Consider the following 24188-nt stretch of genomic DNA (forward strand, 5'->3'; position numbering starts at 1 on the left):
GGGGTTACAAGTGTACGATGCCCAGAGGTTTTCTTTGCAGGTGCCGGAGTTCACACTCATGTTAGCAACAGGAGCTGTCTTCCCACCTATCGGGTGGATGCCTTAAAATCAGACTATAAATGAGACTTCGATGTTTTAAATTTTTCCCATAAGTATACACGTTAAATAGCTGGATTTCGTGGCGTCTAAATTATACCTCAATTACGTTAAGATGCACTTTGAGCTTCTGAACATTCAGGATAAGCCTGCATTTCCTCTGCCTGACTAACCACCGTGCACAAGCTGATGGAGGCTGGCGGCTGGTCCTATCCAAAGCACGTAGGGTTTTTGTTGTTGTTGTTGTTGTTGTATAATGGTGTTGTTTTATTTATTTGTTTGGTTTTTTTTTTTTTTTACTTTGAGGTTAGAAGACGATTTTATTAGAGTTTGAGAGGAAAAAATGGCAGAGCAGGCAAACTGTAAACTCTTGGTAGCTAAAAGGATAGAGCCGGGCGGCAGTGGCACAAGCACACGGGAGGCAGAGGGAAAGCGGATCTCTGTGAGTTTGCGACCAGCCTGGTCTACAAAGCAGGTCTGGGATAGGCAAGGTCACACAAAGAAACCCTATCTAGTGGGGGGGGGGGAGGGCAGAAAGAAAAAAAGAAAAAAGATAGCTAGATCTATCCGAGGCTGAAGGCTTAGTTGGGTTGATAGAGCGCTTGTCTAACAAGCACGAAGCCCTGGGTTCCATCCTCAGCACCACATGGAATTCACAGAGGTGGCACACCCTGTGACATCCCGCGGAAGTTCAAGGCTTTCCTCCAAAACACAGAACCGGAGGCAAGTTTGGGTTACAGAGGGTCCTATTGGAGGAGTAGAAGGGAGGAGAGAAGCTGGTGGGAGAGAAGGGGGGTGGGGGGAAGAGGGAGAAGAAGGAGAGGAGGGAAAGGAAGAACAGCGGCACCACAGGAGTATCAGGTCCTGCGGACTTGGTAATTTGGTTTGTATCCGGAAAGAGAAAAAGACACATTTTCTGACTCAAAAGCTCGCACGTCTACCAGGGAAGACTTGTAAGCAACTGCCATGTTTCTTTTTTTCAAACGAAATTATTTAGCTTCGTGTTCATATTTAATCTATTTAACCAAAAAGCTTTGAAATTCCTTTAAGGGGAGAGCGAGAATGAGAGAACGAACGACGGGGAGCGCGCGCTGAGGCGTCTCTACGCTGAGCCGGTCGGGGCCACCAAGCTCTTCCCCCAACAACGCCTCCGGAGTCGGGGGGCGGCTGTCACCCCCTCGCCGATCCCGCGGCCCAGGCGGTCCCTGCGCTAGCCTCCCGGGTTCCCGCGCTGCCGCCTAGCCTTTGCCCCTCACGTCCGGTTTCACGCGCCCCGCGACGCGCGTGCGGGCGCTCGCGGAGACCGTCCCTGAGCGCGACTCCAGGTCACTTCTCCCTGCACACGTCCAATCTGTATAAAGGGGGACTGCTCAGCGAGGCTGAGCTGGGCTCGGTGCGAACGCGGGGGGCCCCCACCCCCGGCGCCAGCGAGGGAGGGGTGCGGCCGTCCGTCCTGTGCGTCCACCATGGGGCGGGTGCCCGGGCACTGCGGCCGCCGTTGTCCCTGGGAGTGTGGGCAGGGCTGTCGGGGGCTTCCGTGAGCTCGGCCTCGCCCACCTCAAGAGGAAAAGCAGGGGAAGCCCCGGCGCCCGCCAGCCCCAAGCGGTGGAGCGCAGAGGACACGGCGGTCCAGTCACCGCGCCCGTCCAGCTTCGGGCAGAGGGGTCCCACCCTGGCCGGCGCGCGCGTCCACCGGCCACGAGCCTCGCGGCGGCTTCCAGCGCCCAGCCCCGGGGAATGCGGCGATCCCTGGCCCCTGGCGCCCCTCGGTGTCTCGGCTGGGCCTCCCCGTTCGTCTGCTCCGTGGCCTCGACGCTCCCGGGCCCCCTGATGGCGGCGAAGTGGTTCAAGGAGTTCCCGCTGACTCTGAAGACGGCGACGGAGCGCGCCAGGCCCGGGGGCGCCGGCGGCAAACCGCGCAAGAACTCGGAGACCGGCGGCGCGGCGCCCACCCCGGGCAAGGGTCGCAAGAACTCGGCGGCCGAGCTGGGAAGCAGCAGGGCGGGCAGCGGACCCCCAAAGGACAGCCGGCTGTCCCGGGACAGCCTGCAGGGTCTGATCCAGGCCGCGGCGGGCAAAGGCCGTAAGAACTCCCGGGTCACCGCCGCCGCCGCCACCACCACCACCGAGGAGGAACCCCACCGAGGCGCGGTGGCCAAGAGCGCAGGCTGCAGCACCTACATCAGCAGGCTCATCAAGGTGGACACGCAGGAGAAGAATGGTAAGAGCGGCTACCCGGGCAGCGGCAGCTCCAGCAGCTCCAGCAGCTCCTCTTCCTCTGCGTCCTCTTCCCCATCCTCCCTGGGCCCCGAGCTGGACAAGGCCAAGATAATGAAACAGCAAGACACGGTAAGAACACAGCATCTTTACCCCACCTCTTAGTGCGGAGGTGTGGTGGTGCACGGGAACGCGCTGCGGTTCAATATTTTTTATGCTTAAGGGAAGTTGAAGATCTTTTCTAAGGTCCTTGCGCCCATTCCTACTCACAAGTGACCCTTAAAAAAAAACATTAGACTTATTTTCTCTTAGAAAAATTCTTACCCGGGGCTTGGAGGCTTTGCTAGTAAGGTTTGTTGTGGTTGGTTTTGATGAGTGGTTTAGAAGAGCATTTGAAGGGAAGGAAATAAATTGGCCTTTTTATGGGCCTGGTGTACTTCGGTTCTTGTTTTCAAGTTTGACATCAAGGGATCTACCAAGCTAGATTTCCGTATGGCTTACATCTCTTAAGCACACAGAACAGCAGCGAGTAGCCAGCCTGTACGCTGTCAAGTGCGGACCTCCCATCTTTAGCCTGAGTTTCGGCACCCACAAGTGACAAGCCTACCACTCATCCTGCGGATATTTGCTGTGCTACAGGCACTCAGAGTCAGGGCAGTGGACACTAAGGGGTGTTGGGGGGTACAGTCCCTAACAAGGAAATGCCCTTAAGGAAATGACAGATCAGGAGAAAAGAAGGTGTTTCCTGCATCTTAGTCACCACAGGGCTTCTGGGTACTGTCCAGTGTGGGAAAGGTAAGGGGGTGGGGGTGGGGTGGACCTGTCAGCCTATCCTCTCTCCTTGCAGAGCAGGGCTGGACTTTCTATCTTGTGAGAAGTGTAGGAGAGGAGACCTCCTACCCAGATTTTGCTTTTGTTTCTTTGGTTGGTTGGTTGGTTGGTTGGTTTTTCGAAACAGGATTTCTCTGTGTAATAATAACCCTGGCTGTCCTGGACTCGCTTTGTAGACCAGGCTGGCCTCCAACACACAGAGATCCACCTGCCTCTGCCTCCCAAGTGCTGGGATTAAAGGCGTGCGCCACCACGCCTGGCTCCCACCCGGATTTTAGACTTCAGCCTAAGCAGGACCTTCCTGGCCAGGGGCTTTAATCTCCTCTTTAAACAAGCTGCCTACCTACGCACTCAGGAATTTGTGACACATGTAAGGTGGCATATATTGGGCATCTCTGATCATTCCTCCATTCAGGCGTTTACAGAGACGTTGAGTGGGCCTGTCCTGTGCCAGGCCCTGAGCAGAGCCACGGAGAGATGGATGTGGAGGCATCTCATATGTAACCGGGTGGCATGCCTCACTGTTGGGTGAGACCCTCACAGCAACCTTAAAGGCAAGGACCGCGTGCACGTGCCACAGTCTGACTTATTTGCTGTATCTAAGCTATAACGCATGCAGCGGATGTCAAGGAGAAAGATGGTTCGGGGTGTGTGGTGGTCACCATCCTCTGTTATGGGTGTCGCTTTCGGGCAGCTGAAGTTCCTTAAGCTGTCTTCACCAAGGGGGAGGAGTCACCCGGTCTGTTCCTCTCTGTTCATTTCTCCTTAACCGTTGGATTCTTTCCTCGGGCTCCTGTAGCGCTTTGTGAGCTTTCTAGGGAACATTCTGTCAAACTGTGGAGCACAGCTCTGGCTCTCTCTCTGAGGAGAGTTCCTTACTAGTGTCACCCAGACACTGCACATCGGGGACGGCTATGCGCAAAGCGCTTCTCCAGGCACCCCGCCCATGCTTTTGGAACGATGGGTGCTCTCCGACACTAACACCATCTTTCCATCTGTTGTGTAGCCACTGGATCCTGCTCCCCGTGGGTCATGGAACCCAGAATTCTGCTAAGCTGTGAAGCCTGTCTCTCTGGAGCTTGTAGAACTCCCTGGAGGCCAGGAGGCAGGGCTTGGGTTCACTCTGACTTGACTCAGCATTGTGCGGGGACTGGCTCACTGGGCTGTACAGCTTAGCTGACAGGAGCCGGGAGGACTCAGCTCTCAGTGTGTGGCGGATCAACTCTTCCTACCCACGGAAGCCACAGATACCCTCCACTTCCCACTGCCCACACCACCACCCTCTAACTCACAAGAACAAGAGTTTTGGTAAATTGTCACAAATCAAAAAGAAAAAATTTTCTTTTTAAGTTTGTCTGACAGATATATGATCAAATGCAAAAACTGCCCCAACTAATGAGAGACGTTGACTCCTTGGACCTGTAGAGGATTTCAGCAGCCACTTCAGTGCTGCTGCCATTTTCCTGTCTGGGAATCCATGGCAACTTTCCTTTCTTATTGGGCAGGTCATCATCTTAGAAGACTATGCTGACCCATATGATGCAAAACGAACAAAAGGTCAAAGGGATGCAGAGAGAGTGGGTGAAAACGATGGCTACATGGAACCGTACGACGCACAGCAAATGATAACAGGTTTGTTGCTGGGCTCTGCTTCATGAGGGCAGACGTGTCAGTCTCACTTTGAGTGTTAGAGAATTGTAACCAGGGCTGGGCATGGTGGTGGCTGGGCATGGTGGTGGCGCACGCCTTTAATAGTAGCACTTATGAGGCAGAGGCAGGCGGGTCTCTGTGAGTTCAAGGCCAGCCTGGTCTACACAGTGAGTTCCAGGATAGCCAAGGCTATGTAGAGAAAGCCCGTCTCAAAAGTGAGAGGGGGGCGGGGCGGGGGGAAGAGAGAACAAGAAATGAAAAAAGAAAGATGGGTAAATGGATGGATGGGTGGATGGATGGATGGACGGACGGATAGAAGAGAGCAATCTAAGGAGGTCCTGCCTACTGGAAGAAACAGAAATTAGAGTAAAATCTTAAAGGGAATTTTCCTAAATGCCTTTTAGTGTCTTTCAGAGTTATAAGAATTTGAAGAGTTTTGTTTTTTCTAATTTTGTGCAAGATGGCACTTGAGAGTCTCTCAGTATGTAACCTTCACCTTCTAAACTAGTTGACTAACTTTATTTGGGGATACACATGGCACTGAGTGGGGATGGAAGGCAGACGGCAACTTGGGGAGGCAGTTCTCCTACCTTGTGGGTCCCAGGGATCAAACTTGGATTGTCACACCAGGCTTTGTGGCAGGTGCCTTTACCCACTGAGCTGTCTTGCTGGCCTCATGGTCCCCAGCTTTTAAGGTTCTTGATAGACATTTCTTGGCCATCCTTAATGGGAGTCATAAGTCAGCACAAATACATACTTAAGGGATCCAATTAGCAAACATTTGCAGATGTAATATAGTGTGTGTGTGTGTGTGTGTGTGTGTGTGTGTTAGAAGATTTATCCCAAATTCTTCAGCATTGAAACAAAACAATTAATTACTAGGGACTAATTAGTTAACAATCACTGTCAGCCATTCCAGGCAAGCCCCATGAAACCAAACTAATCTTGTCACTTTCAAGTCCCAGCCGGTCCAGTCTGTGGGCTAAGAAAACTCTCTTGTCAGCTTTGGTGTCGTCTTTCCCTTTTCCTCAGTTCTTGTAAGCCAGTATCAGCAGTTCTCAAGCAAAACATCAAACCGGTCGTCCATATTTACTTGGGAAATTTAAAGTAAACAATTGCACTAAAGTTCCCCGAGCGCCTATAATAAAAGCTGTGGCTACTGAGTGCTGACCCTTCACACGTGGAAGACTGTTAAAAATGAAGCCGACTGCAGCAGAGCTCTCTAGCTCTGGCTGGGCAAGCCCATCCCTGCAGAGGCAAGCAGAGAGCTAACTGTCACACCCCGGGAGGCCAAGACAGGCTCCGAGTGATCTGAGCAGCGACAGGAAAGCTCAGCTCTGTTTCCTGCTTCCCTGCTCGCGGAGATAAGGCACCACTCTGGGGAGGGTGTGCCCTGGCCAGGCTGTGACCCTGCAGGTCACCGGACTGTGGCCCTTAATGAAATCTGTGAATGAAAGGAAGTGAAAATGAATTTAGTCACTTTTACAAACTATCAGTGGCTTAAAGGAATAAGGGGAAGGATTGGCTTTCACATATAGCCAAGGAAAAGTGTTTTCTTTCCGTTTTATTCTTTTGCTTTTTATTTATTTTTAGAATTTTTATACGTAAGTACAATGCATCATGGTCGCACCCACCCCTTCCCTCAGCTCCTCCTGTGTCCTCACCCCACCTCTCTCAAATGCACGGCCTCTTCTTCTAGTACATAGATAATAGATGGCATGTAAGCATAAAACCTACCGCATCCGAGTAGTGTTGCCGACACGTAGATGGGCACAGGGCTGACCACTGGGACATGGGCATCCTACGGAGGGCTTGTCGCTCACTGGAACTGACTCCCTCTTTTAGCAGCCATGGATTTTCTGTAGCTTCTCAACTTGTGGGGTTGGGGAAGGCTTGCAAGCCCTTCCCCCACCGTGCTGATGTGTTCACTAGTGTGGTCTTGAGCAAGCAGACACAGCCACCGAGAGTCCATGAGTTCAGCATCCCTGCCAGACCCAGAGATAGTCCTCTTGGTCCTCTGGCTCTTACGGTCTTTCCTCCTCTTTTTCCACCGTGTCCCCTGAGCCTTGGGTGTAACAGTTGTGTTATATATAGATGCCCCTTTGGGATACGAGCGTTCCACACTCGCTTGTTCCCTGTTTTTTAACCAATTGTGGTTCTCCGTAGTGACAAATGTCTAATGCAAAAAGGATCTTCTTTAATGGGGCGGTGGTGGCACACACCTTTAATCACAGCCCTCGGGAAGCAGAGACAGGCAAATCTCTGAGTTCGAGGCCAGCCTGGTCTACAAAGCAAGTTCCATGACAGCCAGGGATACACAAAGAAACCCTGTGATGAAACCCAGCATCCCCACCAAAAGAAAAAATAAAAATAACAAGAAGAGAGAGAGAGGGAGAGGGAGAGGGAGAGAGAGAGAGAGGAAAAAGAAAAGTAGCTTCTTTGGTGGGGGTCAGAACTGGCCAGGAGTACATGCAGCTGCCTCCCTAATGCTCCCCGCCTCCCCTGCTCTGTGGTTGGGATTTGAACCTGTGACTTTAAGAGTCTTAACAGCGCTTTACAACTGAACTGCACCCTCAGTTCCACTTTCGTCATTTAATCACCACAAAAGCTGTCTAAGGGGACTGTAGTCCTTTCCCTGTTGTTACTAGGTGGAAAACAAGGCTTCTTTAGTCTTGTCCCACTTACAAGACATTTGTTTGTTTGTTTGTTTGTTTGTTTGTTTGTTTTAAGACATTTTATTTGGTGGGTGGGTCAGGTGCCTGCCACAGTTCGTGTGTGGAGATCAGAGAGCAGCCTGTCTGAGCTAATTCTCTCCTACGGTGTGGCTTCTAGGAAGTGAACCTGGGTCAATTAGAAGCAGGCCCCAGCCAAGCCATCTTGACACACACATACACAGCTTTTTTTTTTTAAAAGAAACAATATCTGCTCACTATGGTTTTTAAACATTTTTGTTTGTTTGTTTGTTTGCTTTTGTTTTTCAAGACAGTGTTTCTCTGTGTAGCCCTAACTGTCCTGAAACTCACTCTATAGACCAGGCTGGTCTTGGATTTACAGGTCCACCTGCCTCTGCCTCCTGAGTGCTGGCATTAAAGGCGTGCGCACCGCCATACTTAGCAAGGTCTGCTCACTATGTAGCCCAGGCTGGCCTTGCATTTAAAGCAATTCTTGTGCGTCAGCCCCGCAAGCCCTGAGGTCACAGGCGTGAGCCTCTATGCCTGCTATCTGGGTTGTTTCTGGTTGTTTGTTTTGAGGGAGGCTCTTGCTGTATAGCGATGCTGCCCTTGAGCTCACTGCTGCCTGCCTTCCTCAGCCTCCCCGGTGCCAAATTATAATCTCTCACCCGACTTCACAAGACTTTTTCAAAGACAAATGAAGAATCTGAGTTGTGATCTGCCACTCCAAATTGAGGGCCCTGTTCCCAAGGGCCACACAGCCCTGAAAAATCTACTGAAAATCATACCTGCAAAGGCATTACAAACTCAACCCAAAGCCAGGCCATCTCTCTGCTCAGATTCACGTGATATACCAAAATGAAAACTGAGCCTGGGGTAGTGTCATCTACCTGTAAGCCCAAGGCTGGAGAGTCTGAGACAGGAGGATAGTGACTTCAGGGCCAGCCTTGGCTATACACCGAGTCCTTGCTCCCCCATCCGCCTACCAAAGAAATAAAAAATGTCCATTATGAGATAAATATAATAAGCTGTGCATGGTGGCTCTCACCTTAATCTCAGTGCTTGAGAGACAGAGCCAGGCTGATCTCTGAGAGTTCAAGGCCAGCCTGGTCTACAAAGCAAGTTCTAGACCAGCCAGGGCCACATAGTGAGACCCTGTCTAATACATATATACATACATACATACATACATACATACATACATACATACATACATACACACACACACACACACATACATACATATGTGAATGTTTAGTGTTTAATATTTGAGCATTTGTAAGGTCTTTGCTTTGTTTTAAACAGTATGGGTAAATCAAATTTAAAATATAAGATTAATTTATTCAATGGTAAGTTAATTCAAATTTATTAATAATGTAACTTACTAACTTTCAACAAGGTGTGGTGGTACAAGCCTATAATTCCAGTATTCAGAAGGCAAAGCAGAATGATGAGGATTAAGTTAAACACCACCCTGTATTATATTTATAGTTCTGGTCCAGACAGTGGGATCCTATCTCAAAAAGAAGATAAAACCGGGCAGTGGTGGCACACGCCTTTAATCCCAGCACTTGAGAGGCAGAGGCAGGTGGTGGATCTCTGTGAGTTCGAGGCCAGCCTGGTCTATAAAGCATGTCCAGGACAGCCAGGGATACTACACAGAGAAACCCTGTCTTAAAACAACAACAACAAAACAAATAAAACGAAACAAGAATTTACACACAAATGCTCCTTAAAGGGTTATCCAAAGGATTGTTAATAAATACAGGGCGGGGCACAGGGAAACCTGTCTCTTTTCTGCTAAACTACAAGAGCGTGTTCCCTAAGCAACTGATACATGTGTTGTGTGTAACTTAGCAGTGCAGCTTTTAGCCACGTAATTGAAACTTTCCACCCGAGGCCCAGGCTTTAGAAGTCTCTCAGACAGCCGGCAGTTAGCATGAGGATTCTTCCCACAAGGGTTTGGGGAGCCAAACTTGCCAAATAACTTTATCAAATGCCCCAACACCAGTGTAAAGGCAGGAGCTTTGTTAAACAGCTGAGGAAATCTAGGTTCAGAAGAATTAGCTTGTCCAGGTCACTCAGCTGGCAGCCTGTGGCTTTGGTGCTGAACTCTCATCAAAGATTGTTTTTAAATCTTTGTTTTGCCACCAAGTGGTTTTACTGGTTTGTTTAAATCGTCAGGTCTGTAGGACAACCTCAGTGTGTAGGTCTGCATGTTTAGAAACTATTACAGGGGGAAAAAAATCATACGAATTCTTTAGTTTTCCTTGGTGCTGGAGATTGAAGCCAGGGCCTCACACCTGCCGGGAAGTGCTCTGCCACTGAGCCACACCCCAGCCCAGTCTCTAATCTGTCTCTCCTTGGTAAATGTTGGGGTGTCCCGACTGTATCTATTTGCCTTTGTTGAGGGCTTGAGTTAGAACATAGGAAAACACTGACCACATTAGGAGCTGAGCACTTGGTAGAAGACCCAGGTGAGACCGCTGTGCACCAGCCCCGTTCCTGACTCCAAGAGGAAAACAGAGATTCGTGAGGCCAGCTGCCTGTTGGGTGACTTTGGAAACATGAGAGCGATTCGGGGAAAGATATGTTATTTGGAATCATAACTGAAATATTACATGTGTGGCTGGAGAGATGGCTCAGTGATTTAGAGCACCTCCTGCTCTTGACGAGGACTCGGGTTTGGTTCCTAGCACCCACATGGAACGCAAGCCTGGCTGTAAGTTATTCAGACGGAGAACCTAGCGCCCTCTTCTGGCCTCTACAGTCACTGCACACTCATGGGGCACAAACACATGTGTAGGCAAAAGCTCTATTATACACATAAAACAAAAATAAATAAATCTATTTTTTTTTAATGAGAAAAACCTTTTAATGAGGAAAAATTTAAAAATAAAGATGCATACAAAGTAAGGCGGGATAGACAATGATAGGCTCCCCGTTTGTACACCAGAATCCGTGACACCAGGGCCGGCCCCCTGTGAGATTCTGGGCGTGGCCCACTGTGCTGTACATGCCCAGCAAACACAGCCAGCATGACTGTTGAGAGAGAATCCTGCTTTTAAAGAGAATTCTGGCTAATATAGGGCGATAATAGCAGTTAAATTGTTGCCAGGTGTAGGAGTACACTCCTGTAGTGCCAGTCTCTGGGACGCTGAGGCAGGAGGATCCCTGCAACTTAGAAGTCAGCCACAGAGTGAGACCCTGCGAAAACAAATCTGTCATTAGTACATTAAGAAAGACGTTGGCCTCCTGCCACGCGCTGGGTGTAAATGGCTTAATTATGTGTGATGGGAACTGAGGCTTGGAAAGGGAAGTTTTTCCAGCCCGTTAGGCTTTGTACGGATCAGTCCCACCGGTTTGGGGCAGCCCTGGGTCTCGGGGAGGCCGCACAGGAGTGTTTATCTGCTGCCCAACGGCAGCACCCGGTTGTCTGCCACAGTAAACGGCCTCTATCGGCAGCCAGGGTGTAGCTTCCTCTCGCCATTTCCTCCTCCTCAGGCCCATTTCCTCTTGGAGCCAGCTCTGCACGTCAGGGGCTATTCTCCGAGCAGGAAGGGTCGGCTAGCAGCCCTGTGATTGTTTCTGTTTCTATGGTGCCTCAGGTTGGGGACAGGCAGGTGTTGGAATGGACCTGCAAGGTTAAGGCCCTGGAAGGGGGAGGTGTCCAGCCTCTTTTCCGCCTAATTAAACGCTGTTTCAAACGATGTTTTACCAACATCTCTGCTCCCCGGGCCGTGCAAGATGGAGCATTTTCAGCTGTGTGCTTTCCAGGTGGCCCCCAGTCCGTTTCAAATGGGCGGGCGGGCGGGCGGGGGGGGGGGGGAGCAGGAGGAGCAGGAGGGCCCCGCTGCAAAGAACCACGGCACACAGATGTAAATCGCTCAAGGTGCCGGTCACTGTGCCTCCTGTGAGGGCAGGTCTGTGGACATTTCCTTGTGAGCAGGGCCTCTACCCTAAGGATGGTCCATACAGCTGGGGGGGCGGGGGGGGGAGCAGACTTGAAGCCAAGACATTTTTCTCTTTATGTCTACTTTGTGTGTTTGAGTGTTGCCCGCATGTACATACGTGCACCATGTGTGTGCCTGAGGAGTCCAGAAGAAGGTGTGAGAAACTGCAGTTACAGATGGTTGTGAGCCTCCATATGGGTGCTGGGAACCAAACCTGGGTCCTCTGCAAGAATGGGGAGTGCTCTTAGCCACTGAGCTGCGTCTCCAGTCCTGAAGCCGGGACCTCGGGGAGAGGACTTTCTAAACTGAGCATACATAAGCTCTGGTTAGAAACCTAAAAACTCTAAATCCATCCCGTGGGTTCCTTTGTGTGTTCTGCTTCTTTTTTTTTTTTTTTCCCCTTCAGTTCTTGGGAAAGGTTTTTCTTTTTCTTTTTAAATGCCAGCCTTATCTCAACTGAACCAAGAACAGAGCATGTTTTTGTTTCTTGTTTTTCATAGCTACATCTAGAATAGGCAATGAAGGAAAAAAACCATGGGGTTGAAAGTCAAGAGGTTAGGACAAAAGACACAGCTCTGGCCTCAGACAGCCTGGGCCCCTGACCTGGTGTGAGGTGAGCAGGGGACAGTCCTGCCAGCTACATTCACAGCATTGTGTTCAGCTGCTCTGTAGAACACCTTACTAGTCTGTACCATCTGGCTGACAGGCTGTATCCCACCAGTGAAGTCAGGTCCTGTGGAGGCAAGCAGTGCCTAGATAAATGAGTGTTGTAGTCGCCCAGGTAATCCAGTGAGAGGAGACTTGCACGGAATTGGAGGCAGAGGTGGTGGCAGACAGGATCCAGAATCCCACAGATCCAAAACCTCACCCTAGAAATTAGCATACACACACACACACACATACACACACACACACACACACACACACACACACACACACACACAGAGAGAGAGAGAGAGAGACAGACAGACAGACAGACAGACAGACAGAGACAGAGACAGAGAGACAGAGAGACAAGGTCTCACGATATTGCCCTAACTGGTCCAGAACTCACTATGTCAAGCAGGCTGACCCAGGACACACAGAGATCAGCTTCCTCTGCCTCCTGAGTGCTGAGACTAAAGGTGGACATCACCATGCCCTCTTCAATTTAGTGGCCTCTTTTGTTTGTTTGTTTGTTTGTTTTTTGTTTTTTTGAGACAGAGTCTCTCTGTGTTAGCCTTGGTAGTCCTGGGCTTGCTTTGTAGACCAGGCTGGCCTCGAACTCACAGCGATCTGCCTGCCTCTGCCTCCCAAGTGCTGGGATTAAAGGTGTGCGCCACTACGCCCAGCTTACTAGCCTTTATAAAAGTAACCTTTTCTTTGTTATAGAACTTTCACTGGGTCGGTAGCTCTCCGGGCACATCCCTTTCTCTGTTTTAATTTGTGGGAGGCCCTTCAGGGCTCACTGACACAGCATTGCAGTCCTCTGATCCTGTTTGCCCCACCGTTCCTTCTCAACCTCGCTTGCTTCTGCCAGCCACCCTTCGCTAGAATCCCTCGCCTAGCGTTCTGCCATGGGCTCGCTGTCCTTTCAGAATGCTGCGTTCACTCTCACAGTAATAGCAGCCGTCCCAGGCAAGACTCTCCTTGACACACACAGCGTTCTCACCCTGGACAGCCACTATCCCATCCCATCCCGTCCCATTACACAGCCGTGTGTCCTGCCAACATAAGCAAGGCAGAGTGGTCCCTGCCCCAGGCCATCTCTGCCAAGTTGGAAACACATCTGTCAAAAACTAAGTCCACGGTGGTAAAAGCGCAAAGCAAGAACAAGCCTGGCCTCCCACAGTAGCTGGTGAGCTGTAGAACACAACTGTGTCTCTACAACACAGTTAGAATTCCATTCTTGGCCGGGCGTGGTGGCGCACGCCTTTACTCCCAGCACTCAGCAGGCAGACGCAGGTGGATCTCTATGAGGTCGAGGCCAGCCTGGTCTACAAAGCAAGTTCCAAGAAAGGGCCAGCCAGGGCTGTTACACAGAGAAGCCAATGATTTGTAAATGGTTTTTGCACTGTGCACGGCACGATCCAAACTTTGTGTCCTTGCCTTTAAAAGAAACTTCCAGAAGAGTTATGTACACCTGTGTTCAAGGCCGTTTTTTCTCTAAATAGCAATCTCCAGGCCATCCTGGCCTACATGACGCTTTGTCTTTAAAAAGCAACAAAGATGAGGTTGGAGAGCTGGCTCAGCTGACAAGAACACTTGCCGCTTTGGCAGAGGACCAGCGTTTGATTCCCAGGACCCAAGTTCATCGGCTCAGAACTGTCTCCCGGTGAACTGGCGCCCTCTTCTGGTTTCTACAGAAACACACACATAATTAAAAATAAATAAACCAAGTCGGGTGTGGTGGCGCACGCCTTTAATCCCAGCACTCGGGAGGCAGAGGCAGGTGGATCACTGTGAGTTCGAGGCCAGCCTGGTCTACAAAGTGAGTCCAGGACAGCCAAGGCTACACAGAGAAACCCTGTCTCGAAAAACAAAATAAATAAACAAACAAACAAACCTTGAAATATTTTATTTAAAAAATAGATAGATAGATAGATAGACAGACAGACAGACAGGGCTAGAGAGATGCCTCAGTGGCTAAGTGTTCTTGGCTATTCTTCCAGAGGTCCTGAGTTCAATTCCCAGCTACCACTGGGCTAGAATCCCTCGCCTAGCGTTCTGCCATGGGCTCGCTGTCCTCTTCTCTATACGCTGTGTTTACTCTCACAGTAATAGCAGCCGTCCCAGGCAAGAGTCTCCTTGACACACACAGCGTTCTCGCCCTGGACAGCCACTATCCCATCCCATCCCATCCCATCCCACAAATCCCACAAATCCCAGGCTTACATGCAAAGAAAGCACACATACATACGTACGTACATACACACACACATACATACATACATACATACATGCATACACACACACATACATACATACATACATTCACACATCTTTTAGAAATAGAAAGCCAGCAGCACTGATGACCCCACAGCTTGCTTCTCTGGGCTTGTCCCTTCTCCAGCTAAGACCTTCCCCCGGTGCCTTCTGCTCCTCTGGACCTCTGCCTTTGGAACTCTCCTCTTGCTCCCCTGGACAGCAATGCACCCCTGTGTTCCCCACTGCCCTATCTTCTCCCATGCAGCTCCCTCCGCTGGAAATGACCTTCTCCATCCGAGTCAGCTCATCCTCCATTTTTCTTCCACTTGGAGTCCATCCAAGCGTGGTGTCAAAGAGTAAGGCTCCTAGTGCCCAGCTTCCTGCTTTCCACCCCAGGCCTTGCCACGTCCTGGTCTGGGTCATTTCCTTGAGCCTTTTGTGCTTCGGTTCTCTTTAACATGGGGGACACAGAAGTATTTATCTCACTGAGCAGCCCTGAGCATCAGGGCCCTGAACAGCCCTTTGCCACCAGTAGGACAGAGCGGCGGGGGGCCGGGGCGGGGGGGGGGGGGGGGAGCGGAAGGGGGCGGCCACGGGGGTAGGGGGGCGGGGAGTGTCACAGATTACTTTGTTTTCTACCATACACCTTTTATTTGGATGTATCCTTCAGTAATTAGCCAAGTATACTTTGCTCTAAAAGTGTCTGTGTCTTAAGAACGCTGATGGTGGCTCACGCACATGCACGCATGCACGCACGCACGCACGCCTCCATTTCTGAACTCGGAAGGCTGAGGCAGGCAGATCTGTGAGTTGAAGGGCCAGCCTTGTCTACATGGTGAGTTCCAGGCCAGCCGTGGGCTACATAGTGAGACCTGTCTCAAACACAAACCTGATGCAAATAGCTTTCCTGGTGTATCGTGAGTGAGCAAAGCTTTCAATACCATACACAGCTAATTTTCCTCAAAATATTTCAGTATGGGCTTCCTAACAAGCAGTATTATAGGAACGGAAGCAGGGTAGACTCAGGGCAAACACTAGACACCCTGCTACCCAGAGGCCACTTCTCCACTACCCTAGAAGGGCTCCTGCAGGCCACCTGCGGGCAGGTGTCATCCCTCATCTTAGGCTTGGCCCGTTTGGCTGTGCAGGAGGCGATTTCTTCTCACAGCTGTCTTTTTAGAATTGACACTCGGCAACTGCACAGGCTGGGGACTGTGTGGTATCTGTTTGTGCGCATGTTGTGCAGTAGCCAGGAAAGCTCTGGAGCCTTCCTTTTGCTTCTGCAGCATGGCCCAGGAGTGGTCAGACCAGACCAGGACAGTTTTGAAACATTCTGCCACCTCCCAAGGTTTCCTGGGTTACACACGGGCCCCAAGGCACCTTTCCATGTCCATTTGAGGTGCTCTGTGTGACCTGTGTGCCCGGTTTTCAGAAATCAGACGCCGAGGTTCCAAAGACCCCCTGGTGAAGGCCCTGCAGCTGCTCGATGGCCCATGTGAGCCAGGGGAGAGCATAAAGGCGGAGACCACAGCCAAGAGACGCAACTCCAAGGACCTGCTGGGGAAGCCACCACAACTGTACGACACGCCCTACGAGCCTTCGGAGGGCAGCCAACGGGCCACAGAGGTGAAGGCACGGCCGGCAGACAGCAGGCTGCCAGAGGAGGACGATCGGCCTGCCGCTGAGTACGAGCAGCCCTGGGAATGGAAGAGGGAGCAGATCGCGCGAGCCCTGTCAGGTGAGGGTACAGCACCTGCCACCCATGCGAACACTTTGTCCTTTTCAGAGCTGGCATGCAGCAGTGCTGCAGGCTCACGAGGCATAGTGTGGCGTTCCGTACATGTGTACGTTGAATGATGGTCAAGTGGTGAACGTGTCCATCACCCAGCATGAGGAGAGTACTGGTTACCAGAGGCTAAGGCAGGGGAGGAGAGGCTGGTCACCATGTCCAGTTCCAGAGGAGCAGCGACTCTGATGGCTGATGACAGAGGGCGCTGAAAGTGATCCATGCTTCATAGTCTCCAGGGGACTTCAAATGCTGCATCAAATCTTTCCTTTCTTTTTCTTTCCGTTCCTTTTTTTTTTGTGTTTGTTTTTGTCTGTTTTGTTTTTGGTTTTTGGTTTTTGGTTTTTGGTCTTTCAAGATAAGGTCTCTCTGTGTTAGCCTTGGCTGTCCTGGACTCGCTTTGTAGACCAGGCTGGCCTCGAACTCACAGCGATCCGCCTGCCTCTGCCTCCCGAGTGCTGGGATTAAAGGCGTGCGCCACCACGCCCGGCTCTCTTTTGTTACTTTCATTTGTTTGTTTTGATGCAGGCTCTCATTACATAGCCCATGCCAGCCTCAAACTTGCAGTTTCTTGCCCCATTTCCTCAGTGAGGGTGTTCTCAGCATAGGCTACAATTCCCAGCTACAAACTGATTCCTTTAGAAAGATATTCCAAAGTAAAACCTAGATTGAAGGTAGAGGCACATCTTCAGTGTGGACCTTTTGTTGAGGGGCCGGAGGAGGCGTCTCTTATTTAGTTAGCTCAGGCTAGCTTCAAGTTCCCGGGCTCAACCTCACAGGCAGCTGGGACACAGGCACAAACTACCACATCCTGTTCATGTGAAGGCTTTTAAGTAATTTAAGAGGAAAATGTATAAACAGGCTTTAAAAGAAAGAAAGAAAACCAATGGGGGTGGGGTGGTGCTGGAGCTTACATAGCTCAGTGGTTAAGAGCAATTACTCATTTTCTCTCTCTCTTTTTTTTAAAGATTTATTTATTATGTATACAATATGCATCAGATCACATTATAGATGGTTGTGAGCCACCATGTGGTTGCTGGGAATTGAACTCAGGACCTCTGGAAGAGCAAGCGGTGCCCTTAACCAGTGAGCCATCTCTCCAGCCCATTTTTCTCTTTTTTGAGACAGGGTTTCTCTGTGTAGCCTTGGCTGTCGTGGTCTCCCTTTGTAGACCAGGCTGGCCTCGAACTCACAGCAAGTCCACCTGCCTCTGCCTCCCCAGTGCTGGGATTAAAGGTGTGCACCACCATGTCCAGCTTGCAATTACTGACCTTGCAGAGGACCTGGTTCAGTTCCCAGCACCCACGTGGAGGCTCAGCCATCTGTAGCTGCTACTCCCAAGACATGGTTGTTTCCATCTGGCTTTCACGGAATTTGCTTTGCCTTTGATGTAGAATTTTGAAGGCATCTTTCCCCCTTAACAATTAAACCCAATTAAAAGCAGAACAAGTGTGCTGGTTGGTGGTGTGTGCCTGTAATCCCAGCACTCCCCACACAGCAGCAGGGGGATGGCGAGTTCCAGGCCACCCTAGGCTGTACAAGAGCTTGTCTAAAAAGAAAAAAAAAAAAAGTGGGGCTGGAGAGATGACTCAGCGGTAAAGAACACTGACTACTCTCCCTAGAGGTCCTGAGTTCAATTCCCAGCAACCACGTGGTGGCTCACAACCATCTATAATGTGATCTGATGCATACTGTATACATAATAAGTAAATCTTAAAAAAAAAAAAAAAAAAGTAAAGCCAACATGAAGTGCCTCTGTGCGTGTTCTCCTCTGCCTGTCCTGGGGTCTCAGCAGCTATGAGGCACCGTGTTATGGTTTGGTTTTGTTTCTGAGTGCTTTTTGTTTGTTTGTTTTTTTGTTTTCTCTTTGTTGTCTCATGGTGGAACTTGCCACTGATTTTAAAGAAAGCAATGGGCTCCTGCATTTCACCAAGTGTGTGTATGTTTAGTCTCTGAGAATTTCATATGGGCTGTTTTTATCATATTCTCTGCTGCCCTCCGGCTGCTCTTGGATCTAACCTCCTCTCCACCTACTCAACTTCTCTCTTGAAAGGAAAGGAAAGAGCCGCTAAAAAACACAAGAGTCCAGCCCTGCAATCCCAGCACTCCAGAGGCAGACAGGCAGATCTCTGCGAGTTCAAGGCCAGCCTGATCTATAGAGCGAGTTCCAGGACAGCCAGGACTACACAGAAAAACCTTTCTCAAAAAAAGCAAAACAAAAACCGAAACCAACCAACCGAATAAAAACCTCTCAAAGCACAGAGTCTCATTAGTGTTGGCCTGCTGCTCCCAAGCTGACGTGGTGTGTGCTCTGGAGCGTGGCTGAGGGACTGGTTGCCCTCTCTTGATTAGCGTCGTAGCTAGGGCTCTAGGGCTCGGACTCTGTGCTCCCTTCCCTCCCCCGTGCTGCTGTCTTGTCTGGCCTGAGCTTGTGCAGGTCTTGTGTGTGTGCCATCACAGTCTCCGTGAGTTCACGGGTGTCTGGCCCTGCGGTGCCTGCAAACGCGGTTTGATTACAATCACCTCCACATGAGGATCTCCCAGCCTTTCTGTCCCTTGGTCTGCTCAGATCCCTGAGCCTTGGTGAGAGTGTGTGATACAGATATCCCACTCAGGGCTGAGAGCTCCAGAATCACATACTAAATTTATGTTTAATCTTTAAAAAAAAAAAAAAAAAAAGCCCGGCGTAGTGGCGCACACCTTTAATCCCAGCACTTGGGAGGCAGAGGCAGGCGGATTGCTGTGAGTTCGAGGCCAGCCTGGTCTACAAAGGGAATCCAGGACAGCTAGGGCTACATAGAGAAACCCTGTCTTGAAAAACCAAAAACATAAAAAAATTTAAAAAAAATTAAATTAAATCAACCAACAACAACAAAAAAAAAACCTTACTGTACATGTTTTTTTTAGAATAAAGTCCATGCTGAAACACAAGTCTCCTCTTCTGTTCCCAAGCTGTTTACATGGATGAGTCACTTCAAGGAAAGTGGTTGTATGAGGACACTAGCCATGTAGTCAGATGTCCATCCGAGGGGGTGCACAGCCGTCTAGTGACACTCCTGTATGTTACCCCTAGCTTTAAGGGAGAACTGTCTCTTCCCTGAGCTGAGGAAGGCATGAGGGTTACAGGGCTGGCCTCTGTGGTCTCCAGTATTAAGTGACTGTCTTCCTTCCAGTCCAGCTCGAGGGATCTGATCGCCCTCTGGGCAAAGAGGAGGCAGGGAGACCGCACCACTGGCAGAAGACCTTGAAACCGACCCTGTCAGACCACGGCGACGGGGAGAAGGTGGACCCAAGCCTGGCCCTGGAAAAGCAGCCGTAAGTCTCCCTTGACGACTCTGTCACAGCCTGTGTGGAGTCCCCTGGTCCAGTTTGTACGATTCCTTTCATCTACGAGTTCTTCGTCTGCGAGGAGCTTCTAAACAGAGTGCACTGGCTCAGGATGGAAAGGTCTATATCCCAGGAAGATTCTTTCATCTTTTTTTTTTTTTAATTTTTTAGGCAAGGTTTCTCTGTGTAGCCTTGCCTGTCCTGGACTCCCTTTGTAGACCAGGCTGGCCTTGAACTCACAGCGATCCACCTGCCTCTGCCTCCCGAGTGCTGGGATTAAAGGCATGCGCCACCACGCCCTGCTCAGGAAGGTTCTTTAAGCCTCCTGCCATGCAGAAGAGGAGCTTGCTTTGGTTTTATTTTATGGGTGCTGTATGGTGAGAATTGTGCACATGCCTGATACACAAAGAGGCCAGAAGACAGCGTTGACTCCCCTGGAACTGGAGCTGTGGGTCGTTGTCAGCCGCTGTGTAGGTGCTAGGAACTGGACCCAGGTCCTCCATAAGAGCAATGACTTCTCTTAACCACAAAACCATCCCTCGAAGCTCTGGAGGGAAACATTTCAAACAACATGGCCGTGTCGGCCTGAAAGGCTTTGTGGACCAGGACCACTGTACTGTGTCTGTTTCCGAGTGTGAAGCAGGATCTTACCCAGGCTGTTGAGCATCTTCCAGAAAGTCCTTACAAACTGGGCCTCAGCGGGGTGACGCGCGATCTGGATTTGCGCTGCGACACTCACAGCACTGTTTCTCCCCTCCCCATGTTCAGTTGGTATCATGGCACCATTACCCGAGCTGAGGCTGAGAGCCGACTCCAGTCCTGCAAAGAAGCTGGTTACCTGGTCCGAAACAGTGAGTCAGGGAACAGCAGGTACTCCATTGCACTGAAGTAAGTGTCTGCGTCCCGTGGCCTCCTTGTCTGAAGGCAAGGCTGCTAGGAGAGTCTTTCCTCCCTGGGAGTAGGTGGGCAGTCGGAATGGTATAATTTGAAAGTGGTTTCAGCTGGGGCGGGGATGGTGAGCACTGACAGAAAACAAAAGGCATTTATTTGGACAACACATGGTTAAACTCTGTGATCAGGAAGCAGAACTGATCCTGGATAAAGACCCCAGGATCAGTGACAGTCGAGGTGCTCCTGTGTTCTTAATCACTGTACACTAACCAGCGTCAAGCTTACATCACCAGATCTAAGGCCTCTTAGAGAAATAATCCCTGATAAGAAAAGAAGGTGTCAGGGCTAGAGAGATGGCTTGGTAGTTCATCGCACTAGCTGCTCTTCCAAAGGACCTGGGTTCAAATCCCAGCACCCACATGGCAGCTCATAACCATCCTTAACTCCAGTTCCAGGGGATTTAGTGTCCTCTTCCGACCTCTGTAGGCACCAGACGCGCACATGGTGCACAGACATATATGCAGGCAAAACACCCATACCATATAAAATAAATACTAATAAAAAAAATGAATAGTGTCTGGGGTTGAGGCAATAGTTCAGGGGTAGAATACTGGTCTATCATACACAAACCCCAAGTTTGTCCCCCAGCAATGAAAAAAAAAGTCAATAAAAAAAATTAAAAGAGTGCAGTTTAATCTCATCTGTGTTTTTTAAAGTTATGTTAATGGGTATTTGCCTTCATGTTCGTATGTATAACTATGTGCCTGTCTGGTACCCATGGAGGCCAGGAAGAGGGCATCAGATCTCTCGGAACAGGAGTTAAAGATAGTTGTGAGCTGCCCTGTGGGTGCTGGGAGCTGAACCCAGGTCCTCTGCAGGATCAACAAATGCTACTAACCACTGAGCCATCCCTTCAGTTCCCCTTACACACATACACACACACACACACACACACACACACACACACACACACACTCACTCACACACACACTACACACATACATACACACACACATACATTTTATTTTATTTTATTTTATTTTATTTTATTTTGAGACAGGATTTCTCTGTGTGGCTCTGGCTGTCGTGGAACTCAGTCTGCAGACCACACCAGCCTCAAGCTCACAGAGATCGGCCTGCTTCCACCTCCTGAGCACTGGGATTAAAAGCCTGTGCCAACATGCTCAGCGTTCCTTTTCTTTTTCTGAGACAGGGTCTCACTGCATAGCCCCGGTTGACATAGAACTTAGTGTTCCCCCTGCCTCTGCCTCCCCCGTCAGAGAACTACAGGCCTGTGTCAGCGCACCCAGCGTCAGACATTTTCCCTTCAGTCCCTAGGGAGGACGAGGGACCTTAATGACTGTTTAGTCCTTGATTATTGGCAAAAGGCCAGCTGCGTTCGGATGCTTGTCTCTTCTGTGAAGAAGGAAATGTTGAGTTGCCTGTTGCTCCCTCTGTCTAACTGTGCACAGAAAACTCACTTTTGCCCGGTGGGCCAGGCAGAGCGCGCCTCACGGAAATTCTCATCAGTGGGGCTGTAGTGGATGGTCATTGTCAAGAGGCCTAACAGCACTTCCTTCCTGAGGAAGCTGAGCCCCTGCAGCTGAAACAATCAGGCTGGAAGGGAAAGGGGGGTGGGGGGGGGTGGTGAGGGGCACATGAGCAATATGGCTCAGAAAATGGGATAGGCCACAAGACAATGCCAGGAACAGCCGCTGTGCTCCTGAAAGCCGCGTTTGGGATGAAATCGTTGAAGCTTCAGTGCCAGCTGTGGTTATGTGTAACCAGGGCCGGTCTTTCCTCATGCCGGGAGTGGGGTGGGGGCAGTGGACAGTCATTGCTGTTATTACTATTAATGTGTTCCTTTTGGGAAAAATAAAGGAGAAAACCTTACATATCTTTTTAGCAGCAGCAGAGAGGGGCTTGGACATGAGCTGTACAGAGGCGGCAGCAGGCTTGGTCTCGTGCGCTTGTCGTATAATTTGGGCAGTAGAAAGGATTTATTTGGCTTTTCCCTTCCAGTCCTGACTGGACGTGTAATCCTTCCAGCCCTGACCGGATGTGTAACAAGGATAAACAAGTTGGGGTGCCATGCATTTAGGCTTAGAAGCATCTATAAACACCCCACCGGCGTGCTGGCCGCTCGTCTGTATACGTACAACGATTGCGAGACGGGAGAGAGCACCAGTCCATCTATTGCGAACCCAGCTGGGATACCTTCCAGTGGGGGCTGGACAGTCTTGCTTGTTCATTCATGCCTCCTTGTTTCTTTCCTTCAGGACTAGCCAAGGGTGTGTCCACATCATAGTGGCCCAGACGAAAGACAACAGATACACTCTGAATCAGACGAGCGCTGTGTTCGGCAGCATCCCTGAAGTGGTACACTACTATTCCAGTGCAAAGTTGCCTTTCAAAGGGGCGGAGCACATGACGCTACTCCACCCAGTGCACAAGCCTCACTAAGGTCCAGCCCAGCGCGAGCCCAGGCGCACACCAGCCTCGCGTGGACAGGACTCTCTCTCTCTCTGCTGCTGCACACCGGGAGTTGGGCACCTGGAAGTCAAGCAGTCTGTGGTCCTAGATTCAGGACGCGTGGTTCTGATCTGTTCTTTCTCTCCCTGCCATGTAGTTCTGATGTAAAAAAAAACTATCGCTCGCCTGTTGCCTTCCCTCTTGGGCTAGGAGTTCTGTTTGGGGTGTGACACTTGGGAAAGGTAGTTCTAGAACTCGGGAGTGAGGCGCTGTTCTCTGGAGCGTCCGGCCTCTGGACTATGGAGAACCTGTAGCCCTTACCACCATGGGCTGGAAGGTCCTGCAGCGTGAACCACTCGTGAGGAAATGGGGACGACAGACGGGGAAGCTGCCGCTCTTGGGGTCCTGCTGCCGCTGTGGCTTTCACCCAGCATCCAGAGCGTCACTAGAGGGCTGTTTGCTTGGTCAGCCTACCTGAGAAAAGTATTTTGCTTTCTTGCTGTCTCTGGGTACCCTCGTCACTTGTCAGTACATCAGGACCACAGTAAAAATGGGATGGAGGATCCCAGATTAAGGTATTAGCAGTACAATCGCGCGATAGCATCCTTGTGTGAGCCTGATGGTTAATAAGTGTACTCCAAAGATTTGGTTTCTGGTTTTTTTTAAAAAAAACAAACTGTACAGAGCCCAACAACTGCTTTGTTATTGGATAATTACATAGCACATCACACATCTTTTGTTTTCTCTTTGTGCATTTTAGTTGCATGAGATCATCTTTAGGTTTTCTTTCTAAAATTAGATTTGCTCTGTATTTTTAGCAAAAAAATAATTTACTACAAGATTAGGATCCAATTGTATGGACTGAGTCACTGGTCTGTAATGACCCCCCCTTATGTACAAAACAAACCAATGTGTGCCTTACAGAAACCTTTTGAAAGGCACTGAGGCTGGCTGTACTGCTCTCTGAGGCGATGCAGCCTTGTATGTTTTCCCCTGTGATCTGTCTAGTGTAGAAAATCCCACAGGAGTGGCATGAGGTGAGCGAGTGCTACAGGCAATGGGCAGGACCAGAACTAGACAAACTCTTGCTCAAAGTTTGTAAACTGGGTCTCAAGACTGTTCTAGAGGCAATGCGCTGACCACCCCCGGTGGAAAGTGAAAGTGTATAGCGTTATTCAGATGCACAAGAAATTATTCTTCTTAGTCTTCTCCTCCTCCTCCTCTTCCTCCTCCCCTTCCTCCTCCAACTCCTCCTCCTCCTCCAGGTCTGACTTCTTAGTAAAACATGGCTTTGTACTTAGCTTCATCGCTCAGCTGTCCTGGCTGAAACATGGGAAGGCTTTTGCTCCTGTGTCAGTGAAGATCTTAGCCAAAGGGTCGTGTGAT

General features: G+C 50.1%; 1 protein-coding gene across 3 annotated transcripts; it reads left to right on the forward strand.

Moving 5' to 3' along the window:
• Positions 1–946: 946 nt before the first annotated feature.
• On the forward strand, positions 947–23463 carry SHE (Src homology 2 domain containing E; the record flags this gene model as incomplete). Of its 3 annotated transcripts, XM_084769923.1 has the most annotated exons (7): positions 947–1049; positions 1147–2445; positions 4650–4776; positions 15759–16064; positions 19286–19427; positions 20208–20327; positions 22610–23463. In XM_084769923.1, the coding sequence occupies exons 2-7, from the start codon at positions 1834–1836 to the stop codon at positions 22791–22793; spliced, it is 1491 nt and encodes a 496-aa protein (XP_084626049.1). In that variant the 5' UTR covers positions 947–1049; positions 1147–1833. The 3 variants fall into 3 exon arrangements, with proteins under 3 accessions (XP_084626049.1, XP_084626051.1, XP_084626050.1); XM_084769924.1 differs by lacking the exon at positions 947–1049 and having other exon boundaries at positions 1173–2445; positions 20208–20309; XM_084769925.1 differs by lacking the exons at positions 947–1049; positions 19286–19427; positions 22610–23463 and having other exon boundaries at positions 1159–2445; positions 20208–20326.
• Positions 23464–24188: the final 725 nt, after the last annotated feature.

Source organism: Acomys minous (genome assembly GCF_964271855.1).
Source record: "Acomys minous genome assembly, chromosome: 19".
NCBI classification, from domain to species: Eukaryota; Metazoa; Chordata; class Mammalia; order Rodentia; family Muridae; genus Acomys; species Acomys minous.